Below are 24,052 nucleotides of genomic sequence, written 5' to 3' on the forward strand. Positions count from 1 at the left end.
TATTTTAGATAGCAAGGAGCAGATGGCTGAGTTTATTAATCTCCCACGTAGACCGTGAATGCCAGGTCTTCCGAACGATACGGCCCCTGAATTTGGACACAGCTAATATCATTGTAAATCACAGATGACCCTTGCTAACCAAACAAGCTAGCCAGTGCTAGCATTAGTTGGTAGCTAATATCACAACTAGAGTCTTCAAGACAGCAGTCCACAAACTGACATCTACCTTTTACATTCAATAGTAAGTAAACCAGCTGAACAACTGTTTTTGGATATTCTTATTAAACTCTTGTTTCACTTTCTTACAGAAACAGCAGAAAACATCAATTTGCTATTCATATATGCTCCTACACGTGCAGACTTCTTACACCTCTCTTCCTTCTTTCTAATTCATCTGACCCACGCTCAGTACCAGCCTAGAGTAATGTTGTGTCAATTAAGGGAGCCTACTGATTTGCATCTGCCCAGCATCTTTTTGCCTGTACAGAAAAAAAAATCACTTCAAAACAAGGACATCAACTTGAGTAGCGTGTTGGCAGGTAAAGCTTTAGTCACTGGCAATGATGAACATTTCTGTCAAACCCACGACCCCGGCACTTCTTAAAAAAAACAGTTAAGTATGCATAATGCTCCAGCAGCCAACGCATATAGCAATAATGCTGAAAGGTCACAGAGAGACAAAGCACGTGGATGCGCATTGATATAGAGCCATTAGTCAGGCCTCTCTTGAGAATTCTCACTTAAATATAAAGCAGCCTATGTGACAAGCGACCGCAACAGCATGAACTCCCCCTTCAAAGCTGATGTGTCTCTTGTGATACACAATGCCCACCGCTTCTCAGCAGAATGTGGGGAAAACGGCAGGTCCTATGGGTTCCTGCAATTTGTCCTAATGGTTTTACATACCTCATTCAGTGAAAAAGTCACTTTGATTTACCTGAGCAGAGCCGGCAGCTGGGAGGACATTGAGATTTCAGCGGATGGGTGCCTTGTACGACAGCGATAAATAATCCAGAGGGTGTGTTTAACAGATAAATGGCTTTTTGCTTAAGTGCTATCCCTCCTGTGTAGACTGTGTGGGCCTGAAAGGGCTGCCGTGATGCCGTCCTACTCTGCGCACTGTTCATTCTCACCGCCTGCAGCTTTAATGCTCAGCTGCTTTGCTTTCTTATTCCTCTCCTGAGACCATTCAGGCACATACTAAGAAAAGTCCAACCTCCCAAACAACACACATAGTTAATAAAACTTTCAACACTTCATGTGCTAAACACTTGGCGCCTAATAGCTCTTTCACAGTGCTTTGACAAAATTTGTTTTGCCCCAAAATGCATCTCCCCTGGGATGAATTCTAATTTTCACACCAGGCAAGAAATGACATCAATTAAAGTTTTATTTCCCTATTGATGACTTTTGAAACTAAATGAAAAAAAAAGCAATTTCACTGTTTTCTTCTTCATGATCAGAAATGACAATTCTTGGGGGTAATTTTTATATATTAATCCATAAAACAGTACTTCCTTTAAGAAGTTCATCAAAGTCAGTTTTAGCCACAGTAATCCCCTCAGGGTATACTAATTCTCACAGAAAGCTAGAAAGAAAAATATTCTCATTTAAATAAGTGACTGTTTCTCACATTCTTAGTTTAATCAACTGATAAATCATTTTATTAAACTTGTACTAGCCCTTTGAGAGTAGACTTCACCTGGTAATAAATCTTTCAGACTTAATCAAGATTAATCTTTGAGAAAAAGGTGAAACTATGTGGTTGTCCCTTTGGTAAACAGTTAGCTTAAATGATATCTATAGCGTGCACAGCTTATGAGGGGTCATTTTACAGCTCATGTCTCAGAGATTTCAGCCATGCTAGTAGTTATATGAAGTTGTAATTCACTTCATGTAAGCATTCACACTTAGCTACATGCTAAGTGTGTGACATAAAAGACAAAATCCTGAGAGCAGCTTGGGCTAAGAAAATTTCTTATGAGGGCAAAACTATCACATTTACACACGACTTACCTCAAAGAATATAAGATCCTCAAAGAACAAAAAATACGTTTCCAGACACCATACCCAGCTAAAATGAGAATTTATTGGGAGAGCAGTCCACGCCTGTACAAGAGTGCATCAAAAGTGGCAGAGGATATGAAGAAGCAGGGTTACGCTGTGGAGCTGCCACACTGCGGGGACGTCAACTGGGAACAGGTTCTCACCCGAAGTGCACACTGGGAGAAAACGGATAGCTCACACTCCGAACGTGTCCTTGGAAGGCTTCGTGGATTTCTCAGACAACAAGTATAAACTATCTTGTGTTAAGCCTCACTGGACTAAGCGGCTAAAATACATGTTTTTGCTCTGTAAGTACTGTTTCCTAATCTCAGTTTATTATAATAGAGGAAGAGGTGTTTAGCCCTTCTATTGCGTCCTATTTAAGATTTATAAAGAAATGCCTCTACCATATGCTGGCATTGTACGCATTGCTCCCGTAACGATTTTACTTTATACCATTTTTTGTGTTAGACCTGTGTCATGTAAAACAGACTATGTTGATCAGGACCGAGAGAGATACTTAAAATGTTCAGAGACAAGAGAAAGCTGCTGGATGCAGCGATGGAGCTCCTACATATGGTAGGATTTTTTCTCCAATATTGTAAGAATGGACACTATAGAATGACAGGGCACTATAAAGCCCCAGGAGTGGAAGTCAAGGTAACATATGTTCAGTTTTTGTGGTTATTTTGTTCTTATAGTTCTATGTTCGGAGCGTCGACGTAATTGGTTGGAAATACCGGTATGAGTAACTGTGACTGTAGAGCAGCTTCATGGAATGTAAACGGACTTAACAACCCTGTTAAGAGGAGTGAAGTCATGTCTAAGATAAAGCGGGAAAAAATACAGATTGTGTATTCATTTATCATTTATCTCAAACAGAGCATGAGAAGTTAAAGAAGTTTGGATTCACAAATACATTTTACAGCTCTTTTAAAACAGGTAACAAAAGAGGAGTTGCGGTATTGTTACACAACTCCCTACATTTTGAACTTACCAGACAAGTAAAGGATAATGAAGACAGATATGTGTTAATTCAAGGTAAAATAGAGGGCAAAATGGTAACTCTTCTTTCAGTCTACCTACAACTAAATTATGATTTGAATTTATATCACTAAGTGCAGCTCTGAAGAAAGCTAAAGAGAATCAGCTAAATGGACTTGAAAATACACTAAAAGATTTAGAAAACAGACACAAAAAGACTCAATCTGACCAGACCTTGAAACAAATTCAGAAAATTAAAAAACAAATTCTTGATATATATCAGGAAGAAGAAGAGAAAAAAATACAAATTTTTGAGACAATCATATTATGAAACGGGGCCAAGGGCAACAAAATTACTTGCTAGAAAACTTCGTAAAAAGCAAATGACGCATTCTTTATGCCCAGTCCTTGATCCCCAAACTGGGAATTACAAAGTGACCTGGAGGGAATTGACTTGGCATTCCAAACCTATTACAAAATGCTATACACAAAACCTGCACAAGCCAATACAGAAGATATAAAAATGTTTCTTAACTCATTAGATTTGCCATCAATTGGTGAGTGTCAAAAATGAATGCCTAACCAAACAGATTCAGAAAGAAGAATTGGAAATGGCCTTAAGACAGAAATACAGTAAGAGATACAGCCATCTGTAAAACACAGTGGAGGCCATGATTTGAGAGTGCATTTGAGCCAGTGGTGTTGGGAATATTGTCAAAACTGATGGAAGCATGAGCGCAGATAACCATCATCAGATTTTGATCTGCCATCTGGAAAGCATTTCAGCAGTTTCACTTTTCAGCATCACAATGATTTCACAGACACTGCCAGTGCAGTAAAAGCATACCTGGATAGAAGAACATACTGAATGGGACACTATCAGTCATGGATTGGCCTGCCCAGAGCCCAGACCTCAACATTAATGAAGCAGTGTGGGGTCATCTCGACAGAGAACAGAACAAAAGGCAGCCAACATCCAAAGAAGAGCTTTGAATGTCTTTCAAGAAGCTTGGAGAACTATTCCTGAAGACTACTGAAAGAAGTTAGAAGAAGAGAGTTCAGGCTGTATCAAAGAATAAAGGTGTTTGTAGCTAATATCGACTTTCAAGCTTGTTAAAATTGTACAAACTCTGTGTATTTCCATGTGCACTTGAAAATGTTTCAGTTGCTTGCTATTCCACATTTTACTAGCACAATTTAAAGAACTGAAGTGCAGGTTTTGATGCATTAAAGGCCAGCCATTCTGGCAAGACTCCAGGAAGTCACAGGTCCTTGAGCAGAAATTAGGCACATAATTTTAACTCAGGTATGATAGATGTGCCCCGTTTTTTCCCCAGGTTTGTGCTAAGCTAAGCTAATTGGCTGCTCGCTTTAAGAGAGATAAATATGACAGTGCCGACAATGTTTTCATTTAAAGAAGTGAAAAATGGGGTCAGCATGAGTGTAAGAAACACTAATCATTTTTATCTTGTGAGTTCAGTCAAGTGCGATACATTCCCATTTCCGATATTTTTAAACATGGCCTGAAGGATGACACAATATGAAAGCAATCAATAGATACTGCACCAGGAAACCGGGTGAAAGGAGTCTCTAGGCACTTTGTGACATGCTATATTCTGGATCAATGTGTGATTACTGTCATTAAAAGACTTCAGTACAGGAAGCCTAACATGATTATAGTAGTTTATATTGATTCCAGATTCTATCAAAACACACCGTTGTGCCTTCATTCTGTCCTCCTTCGCTTTAGCCTCCATTCTGGCATCTTTGTGTCAGCTGACTCAATGTTCGATCTTAAAGAGATTCATTTTTGGCCTCTCTGTGACTCTGCATTCATCTTCTCAGTGTGCTCAGCGATGTAAATCTTGCCCTGAAAGACAGCGTGGCTCTGTCCTATAAATCACCCCTCTACTGAGAATTTCGTCGTCTTTTCGCAGTTGTACAAGTAAGAACCTGCCAGGTACGGCCACATTATTGTGTTATGTTGTAAACAGTATTATGTGATGTGGCGTCATATCAGTGACACAGTTCATATTGTCTGTAATGCTATTGTTAGCCACCTGTCATAAGTAACGGATAAAATTTGAACACAATGTGCTTATTTCAGTCATGTCTCCAAGTGTCTGGCCCTAATTTCTTGCTTTATTCTTAGTTGTGGCTAATTTTGTCTAAACAGCAGAAGTAGGCTAATGACTAAATCGTCAATAATTTACCCCCAAGTTTCTTTCTGCTTCTTTGAAAAAAAGCAGTGTCTGTGATACTCTTAGGAAATATACATTTTTCCAATATTTTGTTTTATGGATTGGCCACGTTTTATATGAATCGACTGCATATTTTCACTCTCACGTGGTTCTCCTGGTTGCTTGTGCTATAAATGCCTGGCATGTACGTGTAATGCAGAGAGAGGGAGAGAGAAAAGCTCAGCTTTAAAACGCCAGGACAGTCAGGGGTTTTTATGTCAGTAATTTCATTGTTGTGTCTTTGTTGCGATCTTTTTGTTTTTTTTCTTTTCATGACTACCTGTCACATCCACTTAGACAGAGGTGGGGTGCTTTCTGAACCAAAGTGCCCTTCAGTCTGCTCGACCAAGTACTCCCTGGGAATAAAACCAAAACCACAGGCTTCCACTCCATGAAACAATTCTCGCTGCCACTCCTCAGAGATCTTCCACTACAATCTATTGAATTTCAAAACAGACTGGCAGAGAGACAAAAGCTGAGGCCCTGATGCAACGTGTTTATTCCGGGTAATGAAATCTAGATTGCGACGGGGTCTTTGGCCATTTAATCTATCCCCCTCCCCGCGTGATTGTCTGTGGGCTTGTCTGCACATTTAGGCTCACTTCAAAGGGGTTCATATCCTGAAAGACTGCTGACAGCTGAAGTTGCCTTTTGGGAATTTGGAGATTCCGGGCCTTCTCACACTGACCCGCCACTTGCATTGGCAAACTCAAAGCAAAGACTTACTGACAGGCTATTCTAATACCGGGACAACAGAATGGAATATGTAATGTAATCAGCACCGGTAGCAAAATTGAGTCTAATGATCTCTCATCTTTATTTCACTTGAAAGACCGGTGTGCAAGTGCTTTATCTTGTGACAAAGCACAAGTATGTAACACATGGCTGTCCGTGCAGCAGACATACAACTCCCATGTATCTTAGATCAGGCTAATGCACAAGTGCGAATGAGACGCGGCGCTCTCCAACGAACACGATGTGCGCCGACGGGCTGCAGAAGCCAAATCCAACAGGAGGAGATGATAGGGTAAATCCACACTGTGGTTCTTTTCAGCGCCGCAGTGTGTCTCCGACTGCCTAATGAGGCCTTATTAATTCAGATCAGGGTGAATGATTACCTCATCATTCCCATTCTCCAGAGAGCTTCCACTCCCTCTATACTCTGCCCAGTATTTACAGCATGGTAATACAAAAGGCCGTCTCTAACCACAAGACTTGCATTTGCCATTTTTGAGCCCGAGTCAAACAATATGGGCTACGACACACCTCTAATATGGTCAAGTTATACATGTTCCTGTGGGATGCTGCAATTACTTGGAACTATTTAAAGTCTTCATAAATCACCGGTATCTGCTTTATGTATTCTCTTTTGGAGAGGCTGAAACTCCCACTAGCAGCAGATCTCTGGCAGTAAACACAGAAAACCCTCCCCATCTCTGTGCAGAGACTAGTTGCCTAGCAATGAAGTCTCTGATTTTATGGTCTTTGAGGCTTACATACACAAGAAAATGGCAGAAAAAAAAGGATTAGATTTAGAGTACTGTAACAGCCAGACTCTCACTCTGATTTGCAATGTTATGTGGACATTATCAGGCCAGTGGTCTTTAGATAATGACCAAAAAAAGGAGTACAGACAAAAATACTGCATGACCAAAATCATAATCCTCAGTGAGTGGCACGCTGTACATTGACACTGCTCCATGGGTGACAGAACCCTCGCAGCCTTTTGACAGAGTTAATGAAATATTACACAAAAGTTAATCTCTGAGGTCAACACAGAGTTTGTTGTTAATTACATTTGCAGTAATCAAATTTAAAGCTTCATGGTGAGGAAAAGGATGGGGGTAATAACACCAGCTCAAATCATTTCCCAGATTACCTCAGTGGATGTTAACATTTCCATGACAATAGGTGTTGATTGATTGATTGATTGATTGATTGATTGATTGATTGATTGATTGATTGATTGATTGATTGATTGATTGGTTTCAGTGTGCTAAAGGATTGGCAGGAAGATTTCATGAGTCTGGCCAAGCACTGGTTTGTAGTTCAACCATCTCAAAGACCTCATATTTAAATGACCTCTTCTGGTGTGTTTAAAACAAGCTTAAAACTTTCAGCTAACGAGTTGCTGATTTTTAACTTAGTCTTAACTTGCTTGTTAAAGATGCCACAATTGGGTAATCATAATAATCTTCCAAATGAAATTGTAAAAAAACAATGCAACCAGTCATGGTGACATAGAGAGGAATATTACTCAATCACTGTTATTACAGACAGTGACCAAAAAACTACATTTTCTAACGTTTTCTGTCAGAGCTAGTGTTGGGTAAGTTACTTTAAATTAGTAACTTAGATACATTTCTAGTTACTTCTATCAAAAGTAACTCAGTTACTTCAAGTTACTCGTTACTTTCAAAGTAACTAGTTACTAGGGAAAGTAACTTTGGTTTTACTCAGAATTCTCTTGTTAATGTGTTGCTTCCGTAACTGGATACCCAGCAAGATTGCCAGTCTTCTAGCTTGCTTACTTGCCACAAGTGCACTGTGCCACCTATCAATAGAAAGGAAAAGATAATGTGCATATTTCCACAAGAGAAATCCCACGCCTGGATCGTTGACCGCCGCCATGATTCTAGCCTGCTTTTTACATCCAACACAAAAACTGCAGTCGTGGTGGTTTCGATTGTACTCAGGACTCGGAAATTCCGCCTTCTGAATAGGAAGATGTAGGTAACACCAGACTGCAGATGAGCTGCATACAGCATACATCCTGGTGTTATTTATCTCTCAGAAACAGTTCATAACTTCCCTTCAACTCATTCATGTCACCTAAAAGGTAAACCTGTTTCTCCATCAGCTCTGATGATTCAGTAAGGACATCTCCTGGTTTCATCTTCATGTTTCCCTCTCATCAGATAACCAAACCGACATCATGACCAGCAGCTTTCACAGCTGTGTCTCCAGCAAACACCAGCTGATACTACACTGTAAAACCCAACAGTGCATCTTACTAAAAGAAGTAAGTTGTTCTTACTCAGTTCTGAAAAATAGTTAAAGTAACTTTCATGAAGTGTGTTAGGTAGACCCAAAAGTATACATATGTTATAATAACTTTATTGTAATAAGTACACATGATGTTTTTGTAATGTTTTAAGTACTGTTGCTTTAAACTGTTTAAGTTGTGCTAATTCATTTGTATTAGTCATCATCCACAGCCCCGCCCCCAGCGTTTTGCCTGGACTTGTCGGCCATGAGACACGAGTCTCGTCAAGAGAAATTTTGCAAGAGTGGAAAGTACAAGATAAACGTTATTTTTATGTTTTTTTGTTAATGCTTACTTCTAGCGTACATTTATCAGACTGCTTTGTTTTAGTTGTACTTTGTTGTAATTTATCAGACTACTTTGTTGTAGTAGCTCGTAACTTAGCTTGCCAGCACACAATTCCCGCCTAGCGCCGTATGGAGTCTGCCTTCACAATTTAAAAAATTAACGGTTGGTGGCTTGTTTCAATCAAATAGTTGGTAAGTAGTCTAATTTTTGCAAACTGCATGCCACAAAACCTTTGGTAAAATCAGTGTTTAGGCTTTTCTGACTCTGAACTTTATCAAGTTCAAATGTAGCCTACTTTTGACACAGTGAAAATGGTAGAAGATTTATTTAGTGTTCATTTTAAGAGTTTACTGGACAAGTTCACCTTCACAAATTTAAAATATGATGCTTAGTGGCATTTTAGTCGTGAAATAATTTACCTTTTCAAAGCTGCACTGCACCAAACCTAAACGTTTCTGACTCTGTACTTTCCAAGGGTTAGCCTATTGTGTACTTCACTTATGTAAAATTGCTTTATTATTTCATAACATTTAGAGTAGTTGACCAACCTGAATTGAAAATGAACTGTAGTTACTGTTTTCAAAGCTTGTGTTATCCAGGTTGACTGTTTTTAAGTGAAGTAAAAGTCTAAAAGTAAAAACTGTTCTGCTAGCTTTCTGTCCTCATGGCTTTGTGTTATTACAGTCTGACGATTGAAGGAGCAGTAGCATGCCGAGAGATCATCCAGCACTGCACTAAAGACAGCCAGTAAAGGTGATTTTAAAACAATTTGGCATCAAAATGTGGAATTGCAAGTTGTGTAGTTTTTCTACTGCCATAAAAGTCATGTTGTTGAAGCATTATCGGCTCAACCATGGTCAGTACTCCACAATTTCACCCTTACCCTGTCTCTACAACACATGCATGTGTACATTTAGTACATTTAATTCATTAAAGATACACATGTCAAGAATGCACACTCCCACACAAAGAAAAGACGGTTCTTATCTAGATTTGAATAAATATGGATTTTGTTGCCCTGTGTGTAATTTTAAGCAGCCATTTATTGAAAGCCAAATGTTTATCCATCTGAGGGGGCATTTAAAACGAAAAGAAACTGTTCCATGTCCTTTCAAGAACTGCAATTTTAAAACCAATGTATACTCAACCTTCAATGCCCACAAATGCAGAGACCACCAAAATTCAACAAGTTACAATGAAGGCATTGTGCAAAGTGTTATAAATGTAGAACAAAAAGATGACATGCAGCTTGATTCAATAGAGTCATCAGATGACAATCAAGTGGCATCCACCAGTGAAATCAGTGGAATTGAGGGTTTAGAAGAGCAGTTGCAATACAATCTGGCTGGATTTTTCTTGAAAATGCAGACCATTCTCCATGTGTCCCAGAGAGCAACACAGGAGATTATTGAGCATATTGATCAGTTGTTTTTGTTATCAGTACCTCTGGTTAGAAAATCAGTTGTAGATATACTGAAAAAGCACAACTGTACATATACGGACAAACTGGTGGATGAGATTTGTCAGGCAGTTTCTGATAGTAATGTTTTACATAAATGTGTCACATCTGAAGGACCACTATCTACAGCAAAGAGGAGGAAATCATATTACGAAGCAAATTTTCCATATGTCAAACCTGTGGAGTATTTAATTGAATCGTCAAAGCACACTTATATGTATGTGCCTATTCTCACATCTTTGCAATTGTTGTTGAAAAAAAATGATGTGCTTGAAGAAATTAAACAAGCACCCACACAGATTCCTGGACATTTCATGTCATTTTGTGATGGATCCTACTACCAGGAAAATGTTCTACTGTCACAAGAGGGACAGAAATTGTCAATAATACTTTACGTGGATGATTTTGAAATCGCAAACCCACTTGGTACCTCAAAGAAAATACATAAAGTTTTTGCAGTTTATTGGACACTGGCAAACTTTCCAGTTAAATCTCGTTCTGCTCTACACTGCACTCAGCTTGCTCTGCTGTGCAATTCCAATGATGTACGCCAGTTTGGGTATAAGGAAATGTTGTCACCACTCTTAAATGATCTGAAAACTCTTGAAGAAGTAGGTGTCTACATTGAGACTCTTGGTGAATGTCTTAAAGGCACTGTCTACTCTGTTGTGGCAGACAACCTTGCTGCCCATGGACTTGCTGGTTTCAATGAGAGTTTCAGGTCTACATATTTCTGTAGGTTTTGTCATGCCACCCAAACAGAAATGCAAACTGAAAATGCTGTTACAGGGAATTATGTAATGAGAACAAAAGATGCTCATGATAATCTTGTGCAAGAGCTTCAGAATGATGACATTGAGGAAAACTATGGTGTTAAAAACCCCTGTGTTCTTTCTGACCATCTCTCTTTCTTCCATCCTGTCACAGGCTTCCCACCTGACCTCCTACACGACCTGTTTGAAGGTGTCGTTCCAGTGGAGTTGGCACATTGTTTAAAAGGTTTGATTTCTAAGAGATATTTTACCTTAGAAGACTTAAACAGAGCAATTCTGCGCTTTCCCTACCAACATTCTGACAAAGTTGATCGCCCTCATCCAATACCCTCAAATTTTGCCAGGCGAGGGACCATTGGTGGGAACAGGCATGAAAATCATGCCCTTCTTAGACTGTTGCCTCTTCTCATTGGCTCCAAAGTTCCAGAAAGAGACACTTTTTGGGAAGTGCTAATGGATTTAAAGGACGTAGTTCAGCTTGCCATGTCTCATACTTTTAGTGACGAGACCATTCAGTACATGGCCTGTAAAATATTAGATCACAGACAACTCTTTCAGGAAGTGTTTCCTAATGTTCGATTCAGGCCAAAGCATCATTACATCGAGCATTACCCACACTTAATAAAGTGCTTTGGTCCCTTAGTTCATCTTTGGACAATGAGATTTGAGGGAAAGCATAAGGTTTTCAAAAAAATAGTTCATGACACTCACAACTACAAAAATGTACTAAAAACTTTGGCAGAGAGACATCAAAGCATGATGGCATTTTATTTGTCCTCATCAACGTTTTTCAAACCACCTGTGCAAACATCCAAAATGGAGTCTTTGTACATTTCATCATTACCTGCAGATACACAATTATTTATTTCAGGTATTGCTGACAGTAGCACAATATATGCAACAAAAAAGGTTACAATTAATGGCACAAACTTTGCAATTGGCATGTTTGTATGCACAGGTGCTTATGCTGCATTGCCAGAGTTCAAAGAGATTCTTAATGTACTGCTCATCAGAAACAACATTTATTTTCTCTTGAAAGACTATGACACTTATTACGTTGAGCACTTGCGTTCATATGAAGTAGCAGAGAATCAACAGAGGGGTCTCCGTCACAGTGTAAAATCTCTGTGCCAACTGTCTGACCACATGCCGCATGTTGCTTACAAGATAGCAAATGAACTCATTCTAACAACAAACCATTTCATTCCAGTGTCTGACTAAAGAAACAGAACTGAGACATCAGCTGATTCCACCAATTTCTGAACCAATGCAAAGGTAATTCATCTATTCAGTTTTTTTGTATTCACATAAATGTTTTTATATTTTTGCACAATTAATATTTTGCAAATAACTGTAAACACAAACATGTATTAAAATGCCACTATAATATGTGAAACCTGTCTGTTACAGAAATAACAAATTCAGATGGAGGCAACAGGAATATTGAAGCTAAGGGTCATCCTTGATAAGGATAACGCTGAAAAACTTATTTTGCCATCTCGTCCAAACAGTGTGCAAGCCCTCATAGATGCGATCAAATCTAGGCTAAATTTTACTTTTGACTTTCGGCTTCAGTTTCATGACCCAGATTTTGATAATGCCTTGTGTAATTTGGTTAAAATAGAAGACCTGCCAGCTATAGCATCTGTTAAAGTTGTCAGGTTAGTTGAGCTTGACCGGATTTCAACGAGCACTGATGACACAATCCTTCAGACTGATAGCACTGATACCATAGATTCACCAGAGCGTATTAGTAGATGGCCAGAAGTTTTTATTGTTCCGCCATTTTCTTATGAAGTGGAACATGTATTAAGAGAGGGTAATGCAGCATTTGATAAAAATGGGAAAGTAATTACGCTGACACGAGATCAAAAACACAACATACTTGAGACAATGGGGGAAGAAATCTACAAACTAAAAGCATACCCTAGTACAACACAAATTGGCAAGGCTGCAGAAGCTTTAGTTAGAAAACATCCCTGTCTGAAAGAGAGGAATTCTGACACTGGGTGGGAAGGGTGGAAGAATAGCCTGAGATATAAAATGGGAAACCAAAGAAAGAAGTTGGCTAAAGCTGGCATCATGGATGTTGCTGTGAATGCTGGAAAGCGCAGCAGAACAAACCCAGATGGAGCTTCACCAAGGGCCAATATTAAAAGACCTAGGAGAGGTGAGGTCAACTTCCTTCCTTCTTATCCTTCTGGAGAAACAAGGGAGACTCTGGAAACCAGAAGACTTGAGATGGTAGAGGAGTTCAAGAAGACCTCAGCAGAAAGAGACATCCCTCTCATTCATCAGCATATGATGCCCACTTTTGCCCTCCGGCGTGAAGAGATTGTCACCACTTCTCCTCCTGTATCAGAGCTCAAGGACAGATGGCCAGCACTCTTTCATGAGACACAGGTAAGTACAACTACATATATAACATTTGCTGTTCATATAGTATGCTGTGTTTTGCTTATAATATTTTTGGAATTCTCCTCAGCTCTACTTTGAATTTCATCGGATCACCAATCAGAATCTGCCACATGTGTTTTATGCTGCACTGGATGATTATGCTCCTCAGCTGATTGGACTTTACAAAAAGAGGAAAACTGGACGGGTCGGTGAAAGGATGGAGCAGCTTTTGTTGGCATATGGAAAACAGGTATTTAAAAATACTAATTATTATTCTGCTTGCTTGGCAGTTGCCATTGCTATGTTTATATATATATATATATATATATATATATTTTTTTTTTTTTTTTTTTTTTTTAGGACAAAAACGACATCTATGCAACTAGAACAGCAGCTCTGGCCGGCCTACCAATGTACCTCAAGGAGGATTCTTCAGAGATTTTCAAAACATGCAAGGTACTTGGGTATTACAATAATTTGCACATTTGAATTTAAAAAAGGTTGAAAGGAGTTTATAAGTCATCTGGACTTGGGTTGAAAGTTGAAGACGTGAAGTTGAATGACTTATAAACTTCTTTCATCCTTGATTTGACTGGATGAATGAAAAATGAACCTTCACTGTCAATTTAAAACATGTTATGATATATAGAATTTGAAAAACTGAAGAAAGGTGCCTGACCATTTGTATTTATACTTTTAACAGAGGTATTACAGATGAATAATTGTGCACTGTGTATTATAGGAGGAAATTGAGTTCTATGAAGCCACAATTGCTCTGGTTGCTGATGTCGATGAAGAGGAGGTGCCTGGAGGAGTTCCTTTCTCACCACGCCAAGTGTTCATAGTACTTGAAGATCAGGTTGTTATGACTCATCACTCATGGACTGATGCCCTGGTGTGTTTGTTTGGGCTAATCTATGCTCTGCATCTGAGCTATCCTGAGAAGTGTACTGGCTTTTTTGAGTTCATTCAAGTAGTGTTGCTGAAGCTAGACGATGAGAGAAAGCAACTAAAACCAAAATTGCAGACACTAAAAAATGAGCTTGTGTAGATGATGTTTGTTTTTCACTGTCAGTATAGTCGTGCTTTTTCAGTTATCTGTGAATGGCTTCAATAGTTTTATTTGTTCAGGGTAATTAGCTTTCTAAAAAGCAATGTGGAGAAAGCTAAGAATAAGGAGACAATCCATATTTGACGTTTTGTTTGTGATTGAAAAAAATCTTTACATAGTGTGTAATCTTAAGCTTATTTCTAAAAACACCTTTTAGTTACATGGAAATCTTTTGGAAGATAACTGATAATTAGTCAATATGTACAGTATACTTTCAAGCTTTATTTTTTAATTGTGTGATGAGTGCCAGTTCACTTGATTCGAGGTCTGGGCAAAACTGTTGAGAAGCCACAAATACCTTTGAGAATATTTTTTGTTAGTTCAGCTGTTTTCTATAGTTGCATTGCTGTAGTGCATCTGATTTCATTATTATACTAAATGTTACTCAAAATTGTGATTGTTATGGCTCTAATTGCCTCTAGACTATTGTTTTTTATATGATGTACACCTAAATGTGTGTTTTGTATATTTAATTGATTTTCAAAATGCTACAAAAAACATTCAAAATTCCCTAAAAGCGCAAGTTTTAAAATGCCTAATTATTTGTTTGTTTGATAATGGCTTTAGCAGTCATAGGTTATGACTCAAAGTATGGTTGTATTCATTCTGTATTTTCTCTGCAGTTAAAGTTAATAAAAACTGAATGGAAAGAACAATAGCTTGGTTTTGTGTTAATAGTACTTGAACCATTTGGTGCAATCGGTTTCCCCAAATGGATTAAGTTGTTTAAATACAACTATTTAAGTTAATTTAACTTAATTTGAATATGAGCATGTAACACTTTAAATAAGTTTGAATAAATACAGCATCTTAGTACAACAAATTTAATGGTTTAAGTTAAAACATACTAAAAACAATGAGTAAATAAACATAATGCATTTGAGTTACATTATCATATTTGCTTTGGGTTCTTGGGACTCTAATAAAGTACTTAAATAATCCAAAACTGTTTAAGTTATAAAACTTGAATCAATTGGTGCAATCGGTTTCCCCAAATCATTTGAGTTAACTTAACTGGTCAGGTTTTACAGTGTAGAAAGTAAATTCTAACAACAGCTGATCAAGCTTAAACGTGCTGCTGTTATTTAGCGCGACCTCCGCTGGTTTCCTCTTTCTGGCGCAAAGTGGGCGATAAACAAACAAGAGAGAAAAGCCGATCAGCTGATCATTGATCAGTTTCATGATTGAAGTAGAAACAGGAGAGGGAGGGGGGAGAATGAAACTGTGTTTCTTTTCACCTCAATACGAAAACGCGCAATATTTTCTCTGAATACGAGACGATTCCGTTTTTTACGGGATGGTTGGCAACTCTAATAATTAACCTTATGAACAAAATAAAGTTCAACATCAGTAACATCATAGCACCCACCCAGCTGTATAGAAACTCTGTTATGCTAGCTAGCACGCAGTACGGAAAAAGTCAGCATAACGAAAATAAACTACACCTAAACTTGGTATCTGACCCAGATAGACTACAGGTCTTCTTACCTGAAGTTCAGTTCACCTGATACTCGGACGGGCGGCCGCTTCGGGTCTCTCCTCTTGCCTCCCCTTTCCCTCATCCACCTGCTGGCCTCCACCACTTGCTAATGTTATTGAATCTGTAGAAGCGATAGCCACCACACGAAGTAACGAATAACGAGTTCCTGGTTTTGGCATAATAACTAGTTACCATGCTCGTTACCACAATAATAACGTAGTTACTGTAACGTGTTACTTAATAACGAGTTAGTCCCAACACTGGGCAGAGCATTAGCGGTTTTTCAAAATAAACAGGTTTAAGCTAATTAATTGGTTTATACTGGGAACAGATTATGATAAAATAAATTCTATTGTTATTCTATTAAAAGCCTTCATTTTCTATGCTAGCATATGTGTCTGTGTATATAAGCACCAAGAAAAAGTTAAATTAAAAGTAACTTCTTTTTTTTTGTTGCTCTTAAAGAAAAAAGCTATTGATGTTGACTGCTGTGGATTAGCTGTATTTGAATGACCTGTGGTAACATGGTTATAGCTATATAGTTTAAATTTCAACCTTGAAAAGATAGGTTGAGATTTTGGAAGATTGAAATAATGTAGTGATTCACTAACTTTACTTTTCTCTGTCAATAATACAGAATTGATTTTTTTAGAATATTTTTTTAGTTTAGGCAATGGGGAAAGCAAAAAGGGACATTTATAATAACAATAGTTATGACATGGTATCAGTATGCATGCTACTATTCCTTTTGGCTTTTCTGCTGCTCTATACATATAATACCTTTATTAGCTTAAAAATGTTTATCATCATAAATTAGAGTTTAGGACCCACATCCAGACACAAGGAGACAGGCAATCTAAACAAAAAGCAAGCTTTGGATTTTGGCGGGTGAAAAGTCCATCAGAAAAGCAAATGGAAGCCACCACTGTCTCGAAACACTGAGAGGTGAGTGCAACAGACACTGGGGAAAAGGAAAATCAGGACTTAAATACACACAAGGTTGTTAGCGGAAGTGGACACAGAGAGGTAACGAGACATAGGTGACAATAATCAAAGACAATGAGAGAGGAAGGGAAATAAACTAAACATGAGACACTAGAGACAAAAAGAAAAGAGTTGACTCAGAAGGATAAGATGGGAGAAAAATAATGGTCTCATTTTTTCAACAAGACACTGCTCAAGAAGTCTTGTGCTTTATTCAGACAAAACTTTGCAAACTTAAGCCATCCTGCCACGTTGATTTTAGCAAGAAGAAACTTTCAGCTGGCAACACTTCCGAATACGTTTTGTTCAGTCTTGAACTTTAACATTTAACATGCCAACTGAGGCCTGTCGAGACTGAGATGTAGCTGTTGGCTTTTTTGCAGTTTCTGTGAGCATTGCTCGGTCTGACCTTGGGGTTAGTGGGAAAATTGTGATATTGTGTACACCTGAATGCTCTAGTCCAGCAAACTGCCAAAACGTCAGCTTTTATAGAAGTGCTCACACTCGCCGATGATCCTTTGATCAAGTGCAGCTGACTAGCAGCACCTGTGAGCTTACGGGCAATAGGGGTGTACTTAGTTTTTCACAGGACTGCATATGTATAAACATGCATCTTCACTCTGTATTCACATGTGAAGCTGATGATCATTGCAATAATATCGTGCTGATTCATTAATGAGTCAAAGTTATTTTTGGATCTCAAAAGGCGTTACAATAAAAGACAATGCCATCAGCAAAGAGAGAGGTTTGAGAGGAAAACAGTTAACCTAGCATCAATCATATCTTTTGAGTTTTCCCTTCTTCTTGCTGATGATTAAGTAAGCGAAATTAGAGCTTAATGCTCACTAAAAGACTATCGTACCGCTAAGTTCCTTTGCAGTAACAAAACAAAAGCACGCTGAAGTATCGGAGATGCTTCTCTTCTTTATCTCATCCCAGCCTATCCAGCCTCTGACGGAACGGTGAGCTTGCAACGCCAAATGACTAGAGCAGTACTGTACAGCAGATGATTTGAAAATGCACTTTATGTGACACGTACCAGAAGAGAGCGTGAGAGTGCCTGCTTTGAGAAAAGAGTCTGCTGATGTTCTCCTGCATTTTTAATTAATTTCATCCTTAAACTTCACCCCCACTGCATCTCCCACTTGCCAAAGCTCTTTAGCAAGCGAACCACTGGGAGAGATGCTCCACATAGCATGGCTCCTAAAAAAGCTGGAAGATGACACAGCCCCTTTCAACTGGAACCATATATAATCAGAAGTGTGTGTGTGTGTGTGTGTGTGTGTGTGTGTGTGTGTGTGTGTGTGTGTGTGCGTGCGTGCGTGCGTGCGTGCGTGCGTGCGTGCGTGCGTGTGTGTGAGAGACTTGTACTTTTTGACCAGAAAATAACAGGATAATGTTCAGGTCCTACTTTTAATAGAAATCTTTTAAAATATAATTATCTCTGTATATACATGACCTCGTCTTTGGACAATCATTGGCTTTTGTATGCTTTAGTTCATTAGCTTAGCTACCAAATCTGAATGCGTTCCATTTTTGCAGACTATTTTTTCAAGCATCAAGAGGCACATTATTCCCTCAAGAAAAATATGTCTCTTCTGTTTACTAGTTAAGAGATTGAGACATGTTTCAGAGCAGATATTGTGCCTCCTTTTCTCCTCCTTATGGTCTATTTTTGTTGGCAGCATATCTCTGTCTCTTTGAGCACAGACTTTTTGGATAATCTTCCAAAGTGTACTGTAAAGTTTTTCAATTGATTTCCTTCCTTCCAGTTGGCCTCGTTTGAAACTTCAGCAGTGTGTATGTATGTTACTCTGTGATTTAGTCACATAGAATTACCAATGGCAACCTTAAGGGGAGGAATCAAAGGGGTTATTTTTACTTTTTTAACCAGCAGTGAGGATTTCATCTTCAAAGGTATGTCCTTGCAGTCTAGCTGAAAAAGAAGGTGATGTTTACGGAAACGGATCAAATTTTTAAATTCAGTATTTTCACATTTTGAGCCAAGTTTGCCGCCAGTATATCTAGAAGGTGTTATCATCATACCAATGCGCTGGCTTAGGTTTCAGCTACCTCGAACATTTTATCTCTTTAGGTGGAGACAATGGTGAGAGAAAACTTGGAAGGAAATAGATGAATATTAATTTACGATGTGTGACAAGAGCAACACTATGCAATTTAGTAGCCATATTCCCAGGATCCCACCGACCTCCCAGGTAACAAATGGTTTCCTCTCAATTTAAAACATAGAGTTCTGCGCAAAAGTCTTGAGTCACCACTCATTTCTTTATATTTTCCTTCAAAGGAGACAGAATATTTAAAGTGGTCTTGAACAAAAGTTCTTCAGTCTTTAAAAGGTTTTTGCTCTTTTTTTCACTATTTTTCAGTCATCCTGTGTACGTGACCATTTTCAGAGGAATGTTGCTTTTATTTTTGTTAAACCACTAAATACTGTCCCGTGAATCATTAAAGTATAAAAAAGGCATCAAACTCAATGGAAGAGGCAGTGTTTTATCCACACTTAAAAGACACCTTACCAAAGAATAAAAACCTTTGCAAGGACAAATCCAGCAAAGACCTCATACAGGATCTGTGAGATGCCTGTGGCATCGTAGTTTATCCATCTACTGTTCACTGAAGCCTCATTAACAGAGAAATGGTCTCAGATTAATGTCACGGTCTCGCTGGCAGACCGTGGGGATGTGGGGAAAGGAGGACCCAAAATGCAGGACTGCCACGGGTCCGGTGGCGGCGGAACGGTTCTGGTGGCCTGCCACGGGTCCGGTGGCGGCGGCGCTGCTCCTCCGGCGGCCTGCCACGGGTCCGGTGGCGGCGGAACGGTTCTGGTGGCCTGCCACGGGTCCGATGGCAACGTCGCTGCTCCGGTGAGCAACAGCGAGGCGTGGCACATGGTCTATGACGCGCCGCGCCGCGGCTGGCAGCGAGAGCTCCTCCGGCTCGCCGAGCTCCTCCGGCTCGGGCATGCTGAGCTCCACAGCTGGCGACGCGGGCTCCTCCCGCTCGCTGAGCTCCCGCTCGGGCATGCTGAGCTCCTCCGGCTCGCTGAGCTGCTCCTGCTCGCTGAGCTCCTCCGGCTCGCTGAGCTCCACAGCTGGCGACGCGGGCTCCTCCCGCTCGCTGAGCTCCCGCTCGGGCATGCTGAGCTCCTCCGGCTCGCTGAGCTCCACAGCTGGCGACGCGGGCTCCTCCCGCTCGCTGAGCCGCTCCTCCGGCTGCGACGCGGGTATAGATGGTCGTTGATCCGGAGGTGAAGATGGCGATGCGGAAGCTGCAGGTGGCGAAGATGACGGTCGAGCGGGTGATGTGGACGGTGAAGTCGAGAGTTCTGCGGTCGCTGCAGTCTGATGGGACGCTGGTGGAGAAGTAGCTGCAAAGGGCGGAGGTGATAATGGTGCGGCAGCTACTCGTGGTAGACTGGACAGCGATGTAGAAACAACAGGCGGGTGACATAATGGCAGGGTAGTTCCAGCAGGCATATCAGCCTCCAACTGAGGATGAAGACGAGAGGCTGACTGGACTGGCTGTGCTACGGCTACAGGCTGGGCAGCTGGCTGTGCTACGGCCACAGGCTGGGCAGCTGGCTGTGCTACGGCCACAGGCTAGGCAGCTGGCTGTGCTACGGCTACAGGCTGGGCAGCTGGCTGTGCTACGGCTACAGGCTGGGCAGCTGGCTGTGCTACGAGGTTAGCTTTCACACAGTCCCGTGAATAAACAGATGAGGTGAATGAAGATGAATTGTCCATATGACTCACCACAGCCGGCTGTTGGAAAGTTTTAGAGTCTGACTGCGGTGAGGCACGCCGGCGGCGCAAGCGTCGCTTCTTTAACGATGCCGGGGCCAGCGTATCAGGCTGAGGTTCCACCAGCCGGCCGGACAGGAGAGCAGCTGTGTGATTTTGAGCTGCCGGTCCTTGGTCTGCTGACTCAGCAGGTGCCGCAGAGGTGAGTGGAGATGTGGTGAGGTGCAGAGGGCGTGTGAAACGTTTCCCCCGCAATGGAGGGTCCAACAAGCGAGCTGCAAGCGACGGCGGGGAGGCTATCAGCCTATGAAAAAAGAAATAGGCAGCAAGGGCTCCCAGGGAGGTTGCCATATCCTCCTCGCCCGGACAGCCCAAACCAAACAGCTCAAAACAGGAACTTTCCCTCAGCGTGGTTATAATCGAAATTAGTCTTTTAATGTCCAAAAAGCTCACAGATGAGGTGATTGATGATAAGAAGGAATCAAAAAATACGACCTGCATGTGTCTCTGATGTGGATCCGCCGCCTGGATAATGCTCCGACAGTATTTCCAGAGCTGGGCGAGCAATTCCTCCTGTGAGACGGTCCTTGAGTCCGCTGGGCCCATAATGGCTGGATCGTTCTGTCACGGTCTCGCTGGCAGACCGTGGGGATGTGGGGAAAGGAGGACCCAAAATGCAGGACTCTACAGTGCAACAGTGTTTATTTACAGTGGTGACAATCCGAACAACAATAAATCCCCCCGTGCGATCCCAACTCCCGTTCCGTGTCTTCTCCTTTATCCCGTGCTCCGTGCTCTGTCTCCGTTCCCTGTGTACTCTCCGTGTGCTGCCTCCTGGTCGCCACAATTCCTCCTGAGGAAACACGCATACCAAAGGCAGCCGTGAGTACAAAACCTAACAGTAGACTTGCACTAACCTTGCACAATACACTTAAGACTGACGGGAAGTCACTCAACGATCCAGCGTCGAGGAGCTCTCAGCCACACTGTTTTGAAGCTCCTCTGACGAGGCTTGATCGGCGCCAGGTGTGTGTGGATTCCTGGGTGGGACCGGTCAGCTGGCAGGGCCACACCCACCAGGCCTAAAAGTGCCTGCCACGACCGCACCCTCACATACACAAGCACACACCCCTAAACACCTGACAGTACACCAACACGGAAAAACAGGACAGCAGACACAACCATAATAACAACAACCACAATAATGATGATAATAATAATAATAATAATAATAATAATAATAATAATAATAATAATAACTACAATAGTAGTCCACACTGCTCACGGACCCCGAATCTCTGGAACTGGGTCCGTGACAGTACCCCCCCTCTAAGGGTCGGCACCCGATGACCCAAAAACAAAAACAAAACAAAAACCACAGTACAACCAACCCCGGGCGGGCGGCGGGGGGTCCCGGACGGAGGGCCCCAAAACCCCAGTTCAAATGTCCAACCACTGCCATGGTGGGAACAACAGTTCTTGCGGCCGACCCAGTGGACCGCAAGCAGGCAAAACTCGCTACGGGTCAGGCAGTGGTGGGAAAACAGTTCGGGCGGCCTACCTCCAATCCCATGATGGAAGCGGAACGCTTCAGGCGGCCTGCCACGGATCCGGTGGCGGCGGCGCTGCTCCTCCGGCGGCCTGCCACGGGTCCGGTGGCGGCGGAACGGTTCTGGTGGCCTGCCACGGGTCCGGTGGCGGCGGCGCTGCTCCTCCGGCGGCCTGCCACGGGTCCGGTGGCGGCGGAACGGTTCTGGTGGCCTGCCACGGGTCCGATGGCAACGTCGCTGCTCCGGTGAGCAACAGCGAGGCGTGGCACATGGTCTATGACGCGCCGGTCGCTGACGTGGACGCACTGGACGTGGATGGCGTGGAGGCCGCGCTAGACGTGGAGGTCCCTCCGGTTCGCTGACCTCCGGCTGAGCGGGTCCCTCCGCGGCTGGCAGCGAGAGCCCCTCCGCGGCTGGCAGCGAGAGCTCCTCCGGCTCGCCGAGCTCCTCCGGCTCGCCGAGCTCCTCCGGCTCGGGCATGCTGAGCTCCACAGCTGGCGACGCGGGCTCCTCCCGCTCGCTGAGCTCCCGCTCGGGCATGCTGAGCTCCTCCGGCTCGCTGAGCTCCTCCGGCTCGCTGAGCTCCACAGCTGGCGACGCGGGCTCCTCCCGCTCGCTGAGCTCCACAGCTGGCGACGCGGGCTCCTCCCGCTCGCTGAGCTCCCGCTCGGGCATGCTGAGCTCCTCCGGCTCGCTGAGCTCCACAGCTGGCGACGCGGGCTCCTCCCGCTCGCTGAGCCGCTCCTCCGGCTGCGACGCGGGTATAGATGGTCGTTGATCCGGAGGTGAAGATGGCGATGCGGAAGCTGCAGGTGGCGAAGATGACGGTCGAGCGGGTGATGTGGACGGTGAAGTCGAGAGTTCTGCGGTCGCTGCAGTCTGATGGGACGCTGGTGGAGAAGTAGCTGCAAAGGGCGGAGGTGATAATGGTGCGGCAGCTACTCGTGGTAGACTGGACAGCGATGTAGAAACAACAGGCGGGTGACATAATGGCAGGGTAGTTCCAGCAGGCATATCAGCCTCCAACTGAGGATGAAGACGAGAGGCTGACTGGACTGGCTGTGCTACGGCTACAGGCTGGGCAGCTGGCTGTGCTACGGCTACAGGCTGGGCAGCTGGCTGTGCTACGGCCACAGGCTGGGCAGCTGGCTGTGCTACGGCCACAGGCTGGGCAGCTGGCTGTGCTACGAAGTTAGCTTTCACACAGTCCCGTGAATAAACAGATGAGGTGAATGAAGATGAATTGTCCATATGACTCACCACAGCCGGCTGTTGGAAAGTTTTAGAGTCTGACTGCGGTGAGGCACGCCGGCGGCGCAAGCGTCGCTTCTTTAACGATGCCGGGGCCAGCGTATCAGGCTGAGGTTCCACCAGCCGGCCGGACAGGAGAGCAGCTGTGTGATTTTGAGCTGCCGGTCCTTGGTCTGCTGACTCAGCAGGTGCCGCAGAGGTGAGTGGAGATGTGGTGAGGTGCAGAGGGCGTGTGAAACGTTTCCCCCGCAATGGAGGGTCCAACAAGCGAGCTGCAAGCGACGGCGGGGAGGCTATCAGCCTATGAAAAAAGAAATAGGCAGCAAGGGCTCCCAGGGAGGTTGCCATATCCTCCTCGCCCGGACAGCCCAAACCAAACAGCTCAAAACAGGAACTTTCCCTCAGCGTGGTTATAATCGAAATTAGTCTCTTAATGTCCAAAAAGCTCACAGATGAGGTGATTGATGATAAGAAGGAATCAAAAAATACGACCTGCATGTGTCTCTGATGTGGATCCGCCGCCTGGATAATGCTCCGACAGTATTTCCAGAGCTGGGCGAGCAATTCCTCCTGTGAGACGGTCCTTGAGTCCGCTGGGCCCATAATGGCTGGATCGTTCTGTCACGGTCTCGCTGGCAGACCGTGGGGATGTGGGGAAAGGAGGACCCAAAATGCAGGACTC

The 24,052-nt window shown here is 42.7% G+C and overlaps 1 protein-coding gene and 1 long non-coding RNA gene across 3 annotated transcripts; one reads left to right on the top strand and one right to left on the bottom strand.

Annotated features, from left to right (window-relative positions):
• The first annotated feature begins 8,492 nt into the window (after positions 1 to 8,492).
• On the top strand, positions 8,493 to 14,989 carry LOC106676012 (uncharacterized). 2 transcript variants are annotated; one of them, XM_076878699.1, is made up of 8 exons: positions 8,493 to 8,795; positions 9,289 to 9,357; positions 10,991 to 11,062; positions 12,047 to 12,111; positions 12,247 to 13,239; positions 13,322 to 13,483; positions 13,594 to 13,689; positions 13,976 to 14,989. In XM_076878699.1, the coding sequence occupies exons 5-8, from the start codon at positions 12,262 to 12,264 to the stop codon at positions 14,282 to 14,284; spliced, it is 1,545 nt and encodes a 514-aa protein (XP_076734814.1). In that variant the 5' UTR covers positions 8,493 to 8,795; positions 9,289 to 9,357; positions 10,991 to 11,062; positions 12,047 to 12,111; positions 12,247 to 12,261; the 3' UTR covers positions 14,285 to 14,989. The 2 variants fall into 2 exon arrangements, with proteins under 2 accessions (XP_076734814.1, XP_076734815.1); XM_076878700.1 differs by having other exon boundaries at positions 8,493 to 9,357.
• Positions 14,990 to 21,254: 6,265 nt separating this feature from the next.
• On the bottom strand, positions 21,255 to 21,848 carry LOC143414322 (uncharacterized). Its single transcript, XR_013094852.1, has 2 exons — positions 21,512 to 21,848; positions 21,255 to 21,422 (listed from the first exon to the last, which is right to left on the bottom strand). It is a non-coding gene; the product is annotated as an uncharacterized LOC143414322 (long non-coding RNA).
• Between the last annotated feature and the right edge of the window lie 2,204 nt (positions 21,849 to 24,052).

The sequence above is a fragment of the Maylandia zebra genome, linkage group LG20 (assembly GCF_041146795.1).
Source record: "Maylandia zebra isolate NMK-2024a linkage group LG20, Mzebra_GT3a, whole genome shotgun sequence".
In the NCBI taxonomy this organism is placed as follows: Eukaryota; Metazoa; Chordata; class Actinopteri; order Cichliformes; family Cichlidae; genus Maylandia; species Maylandia zebra.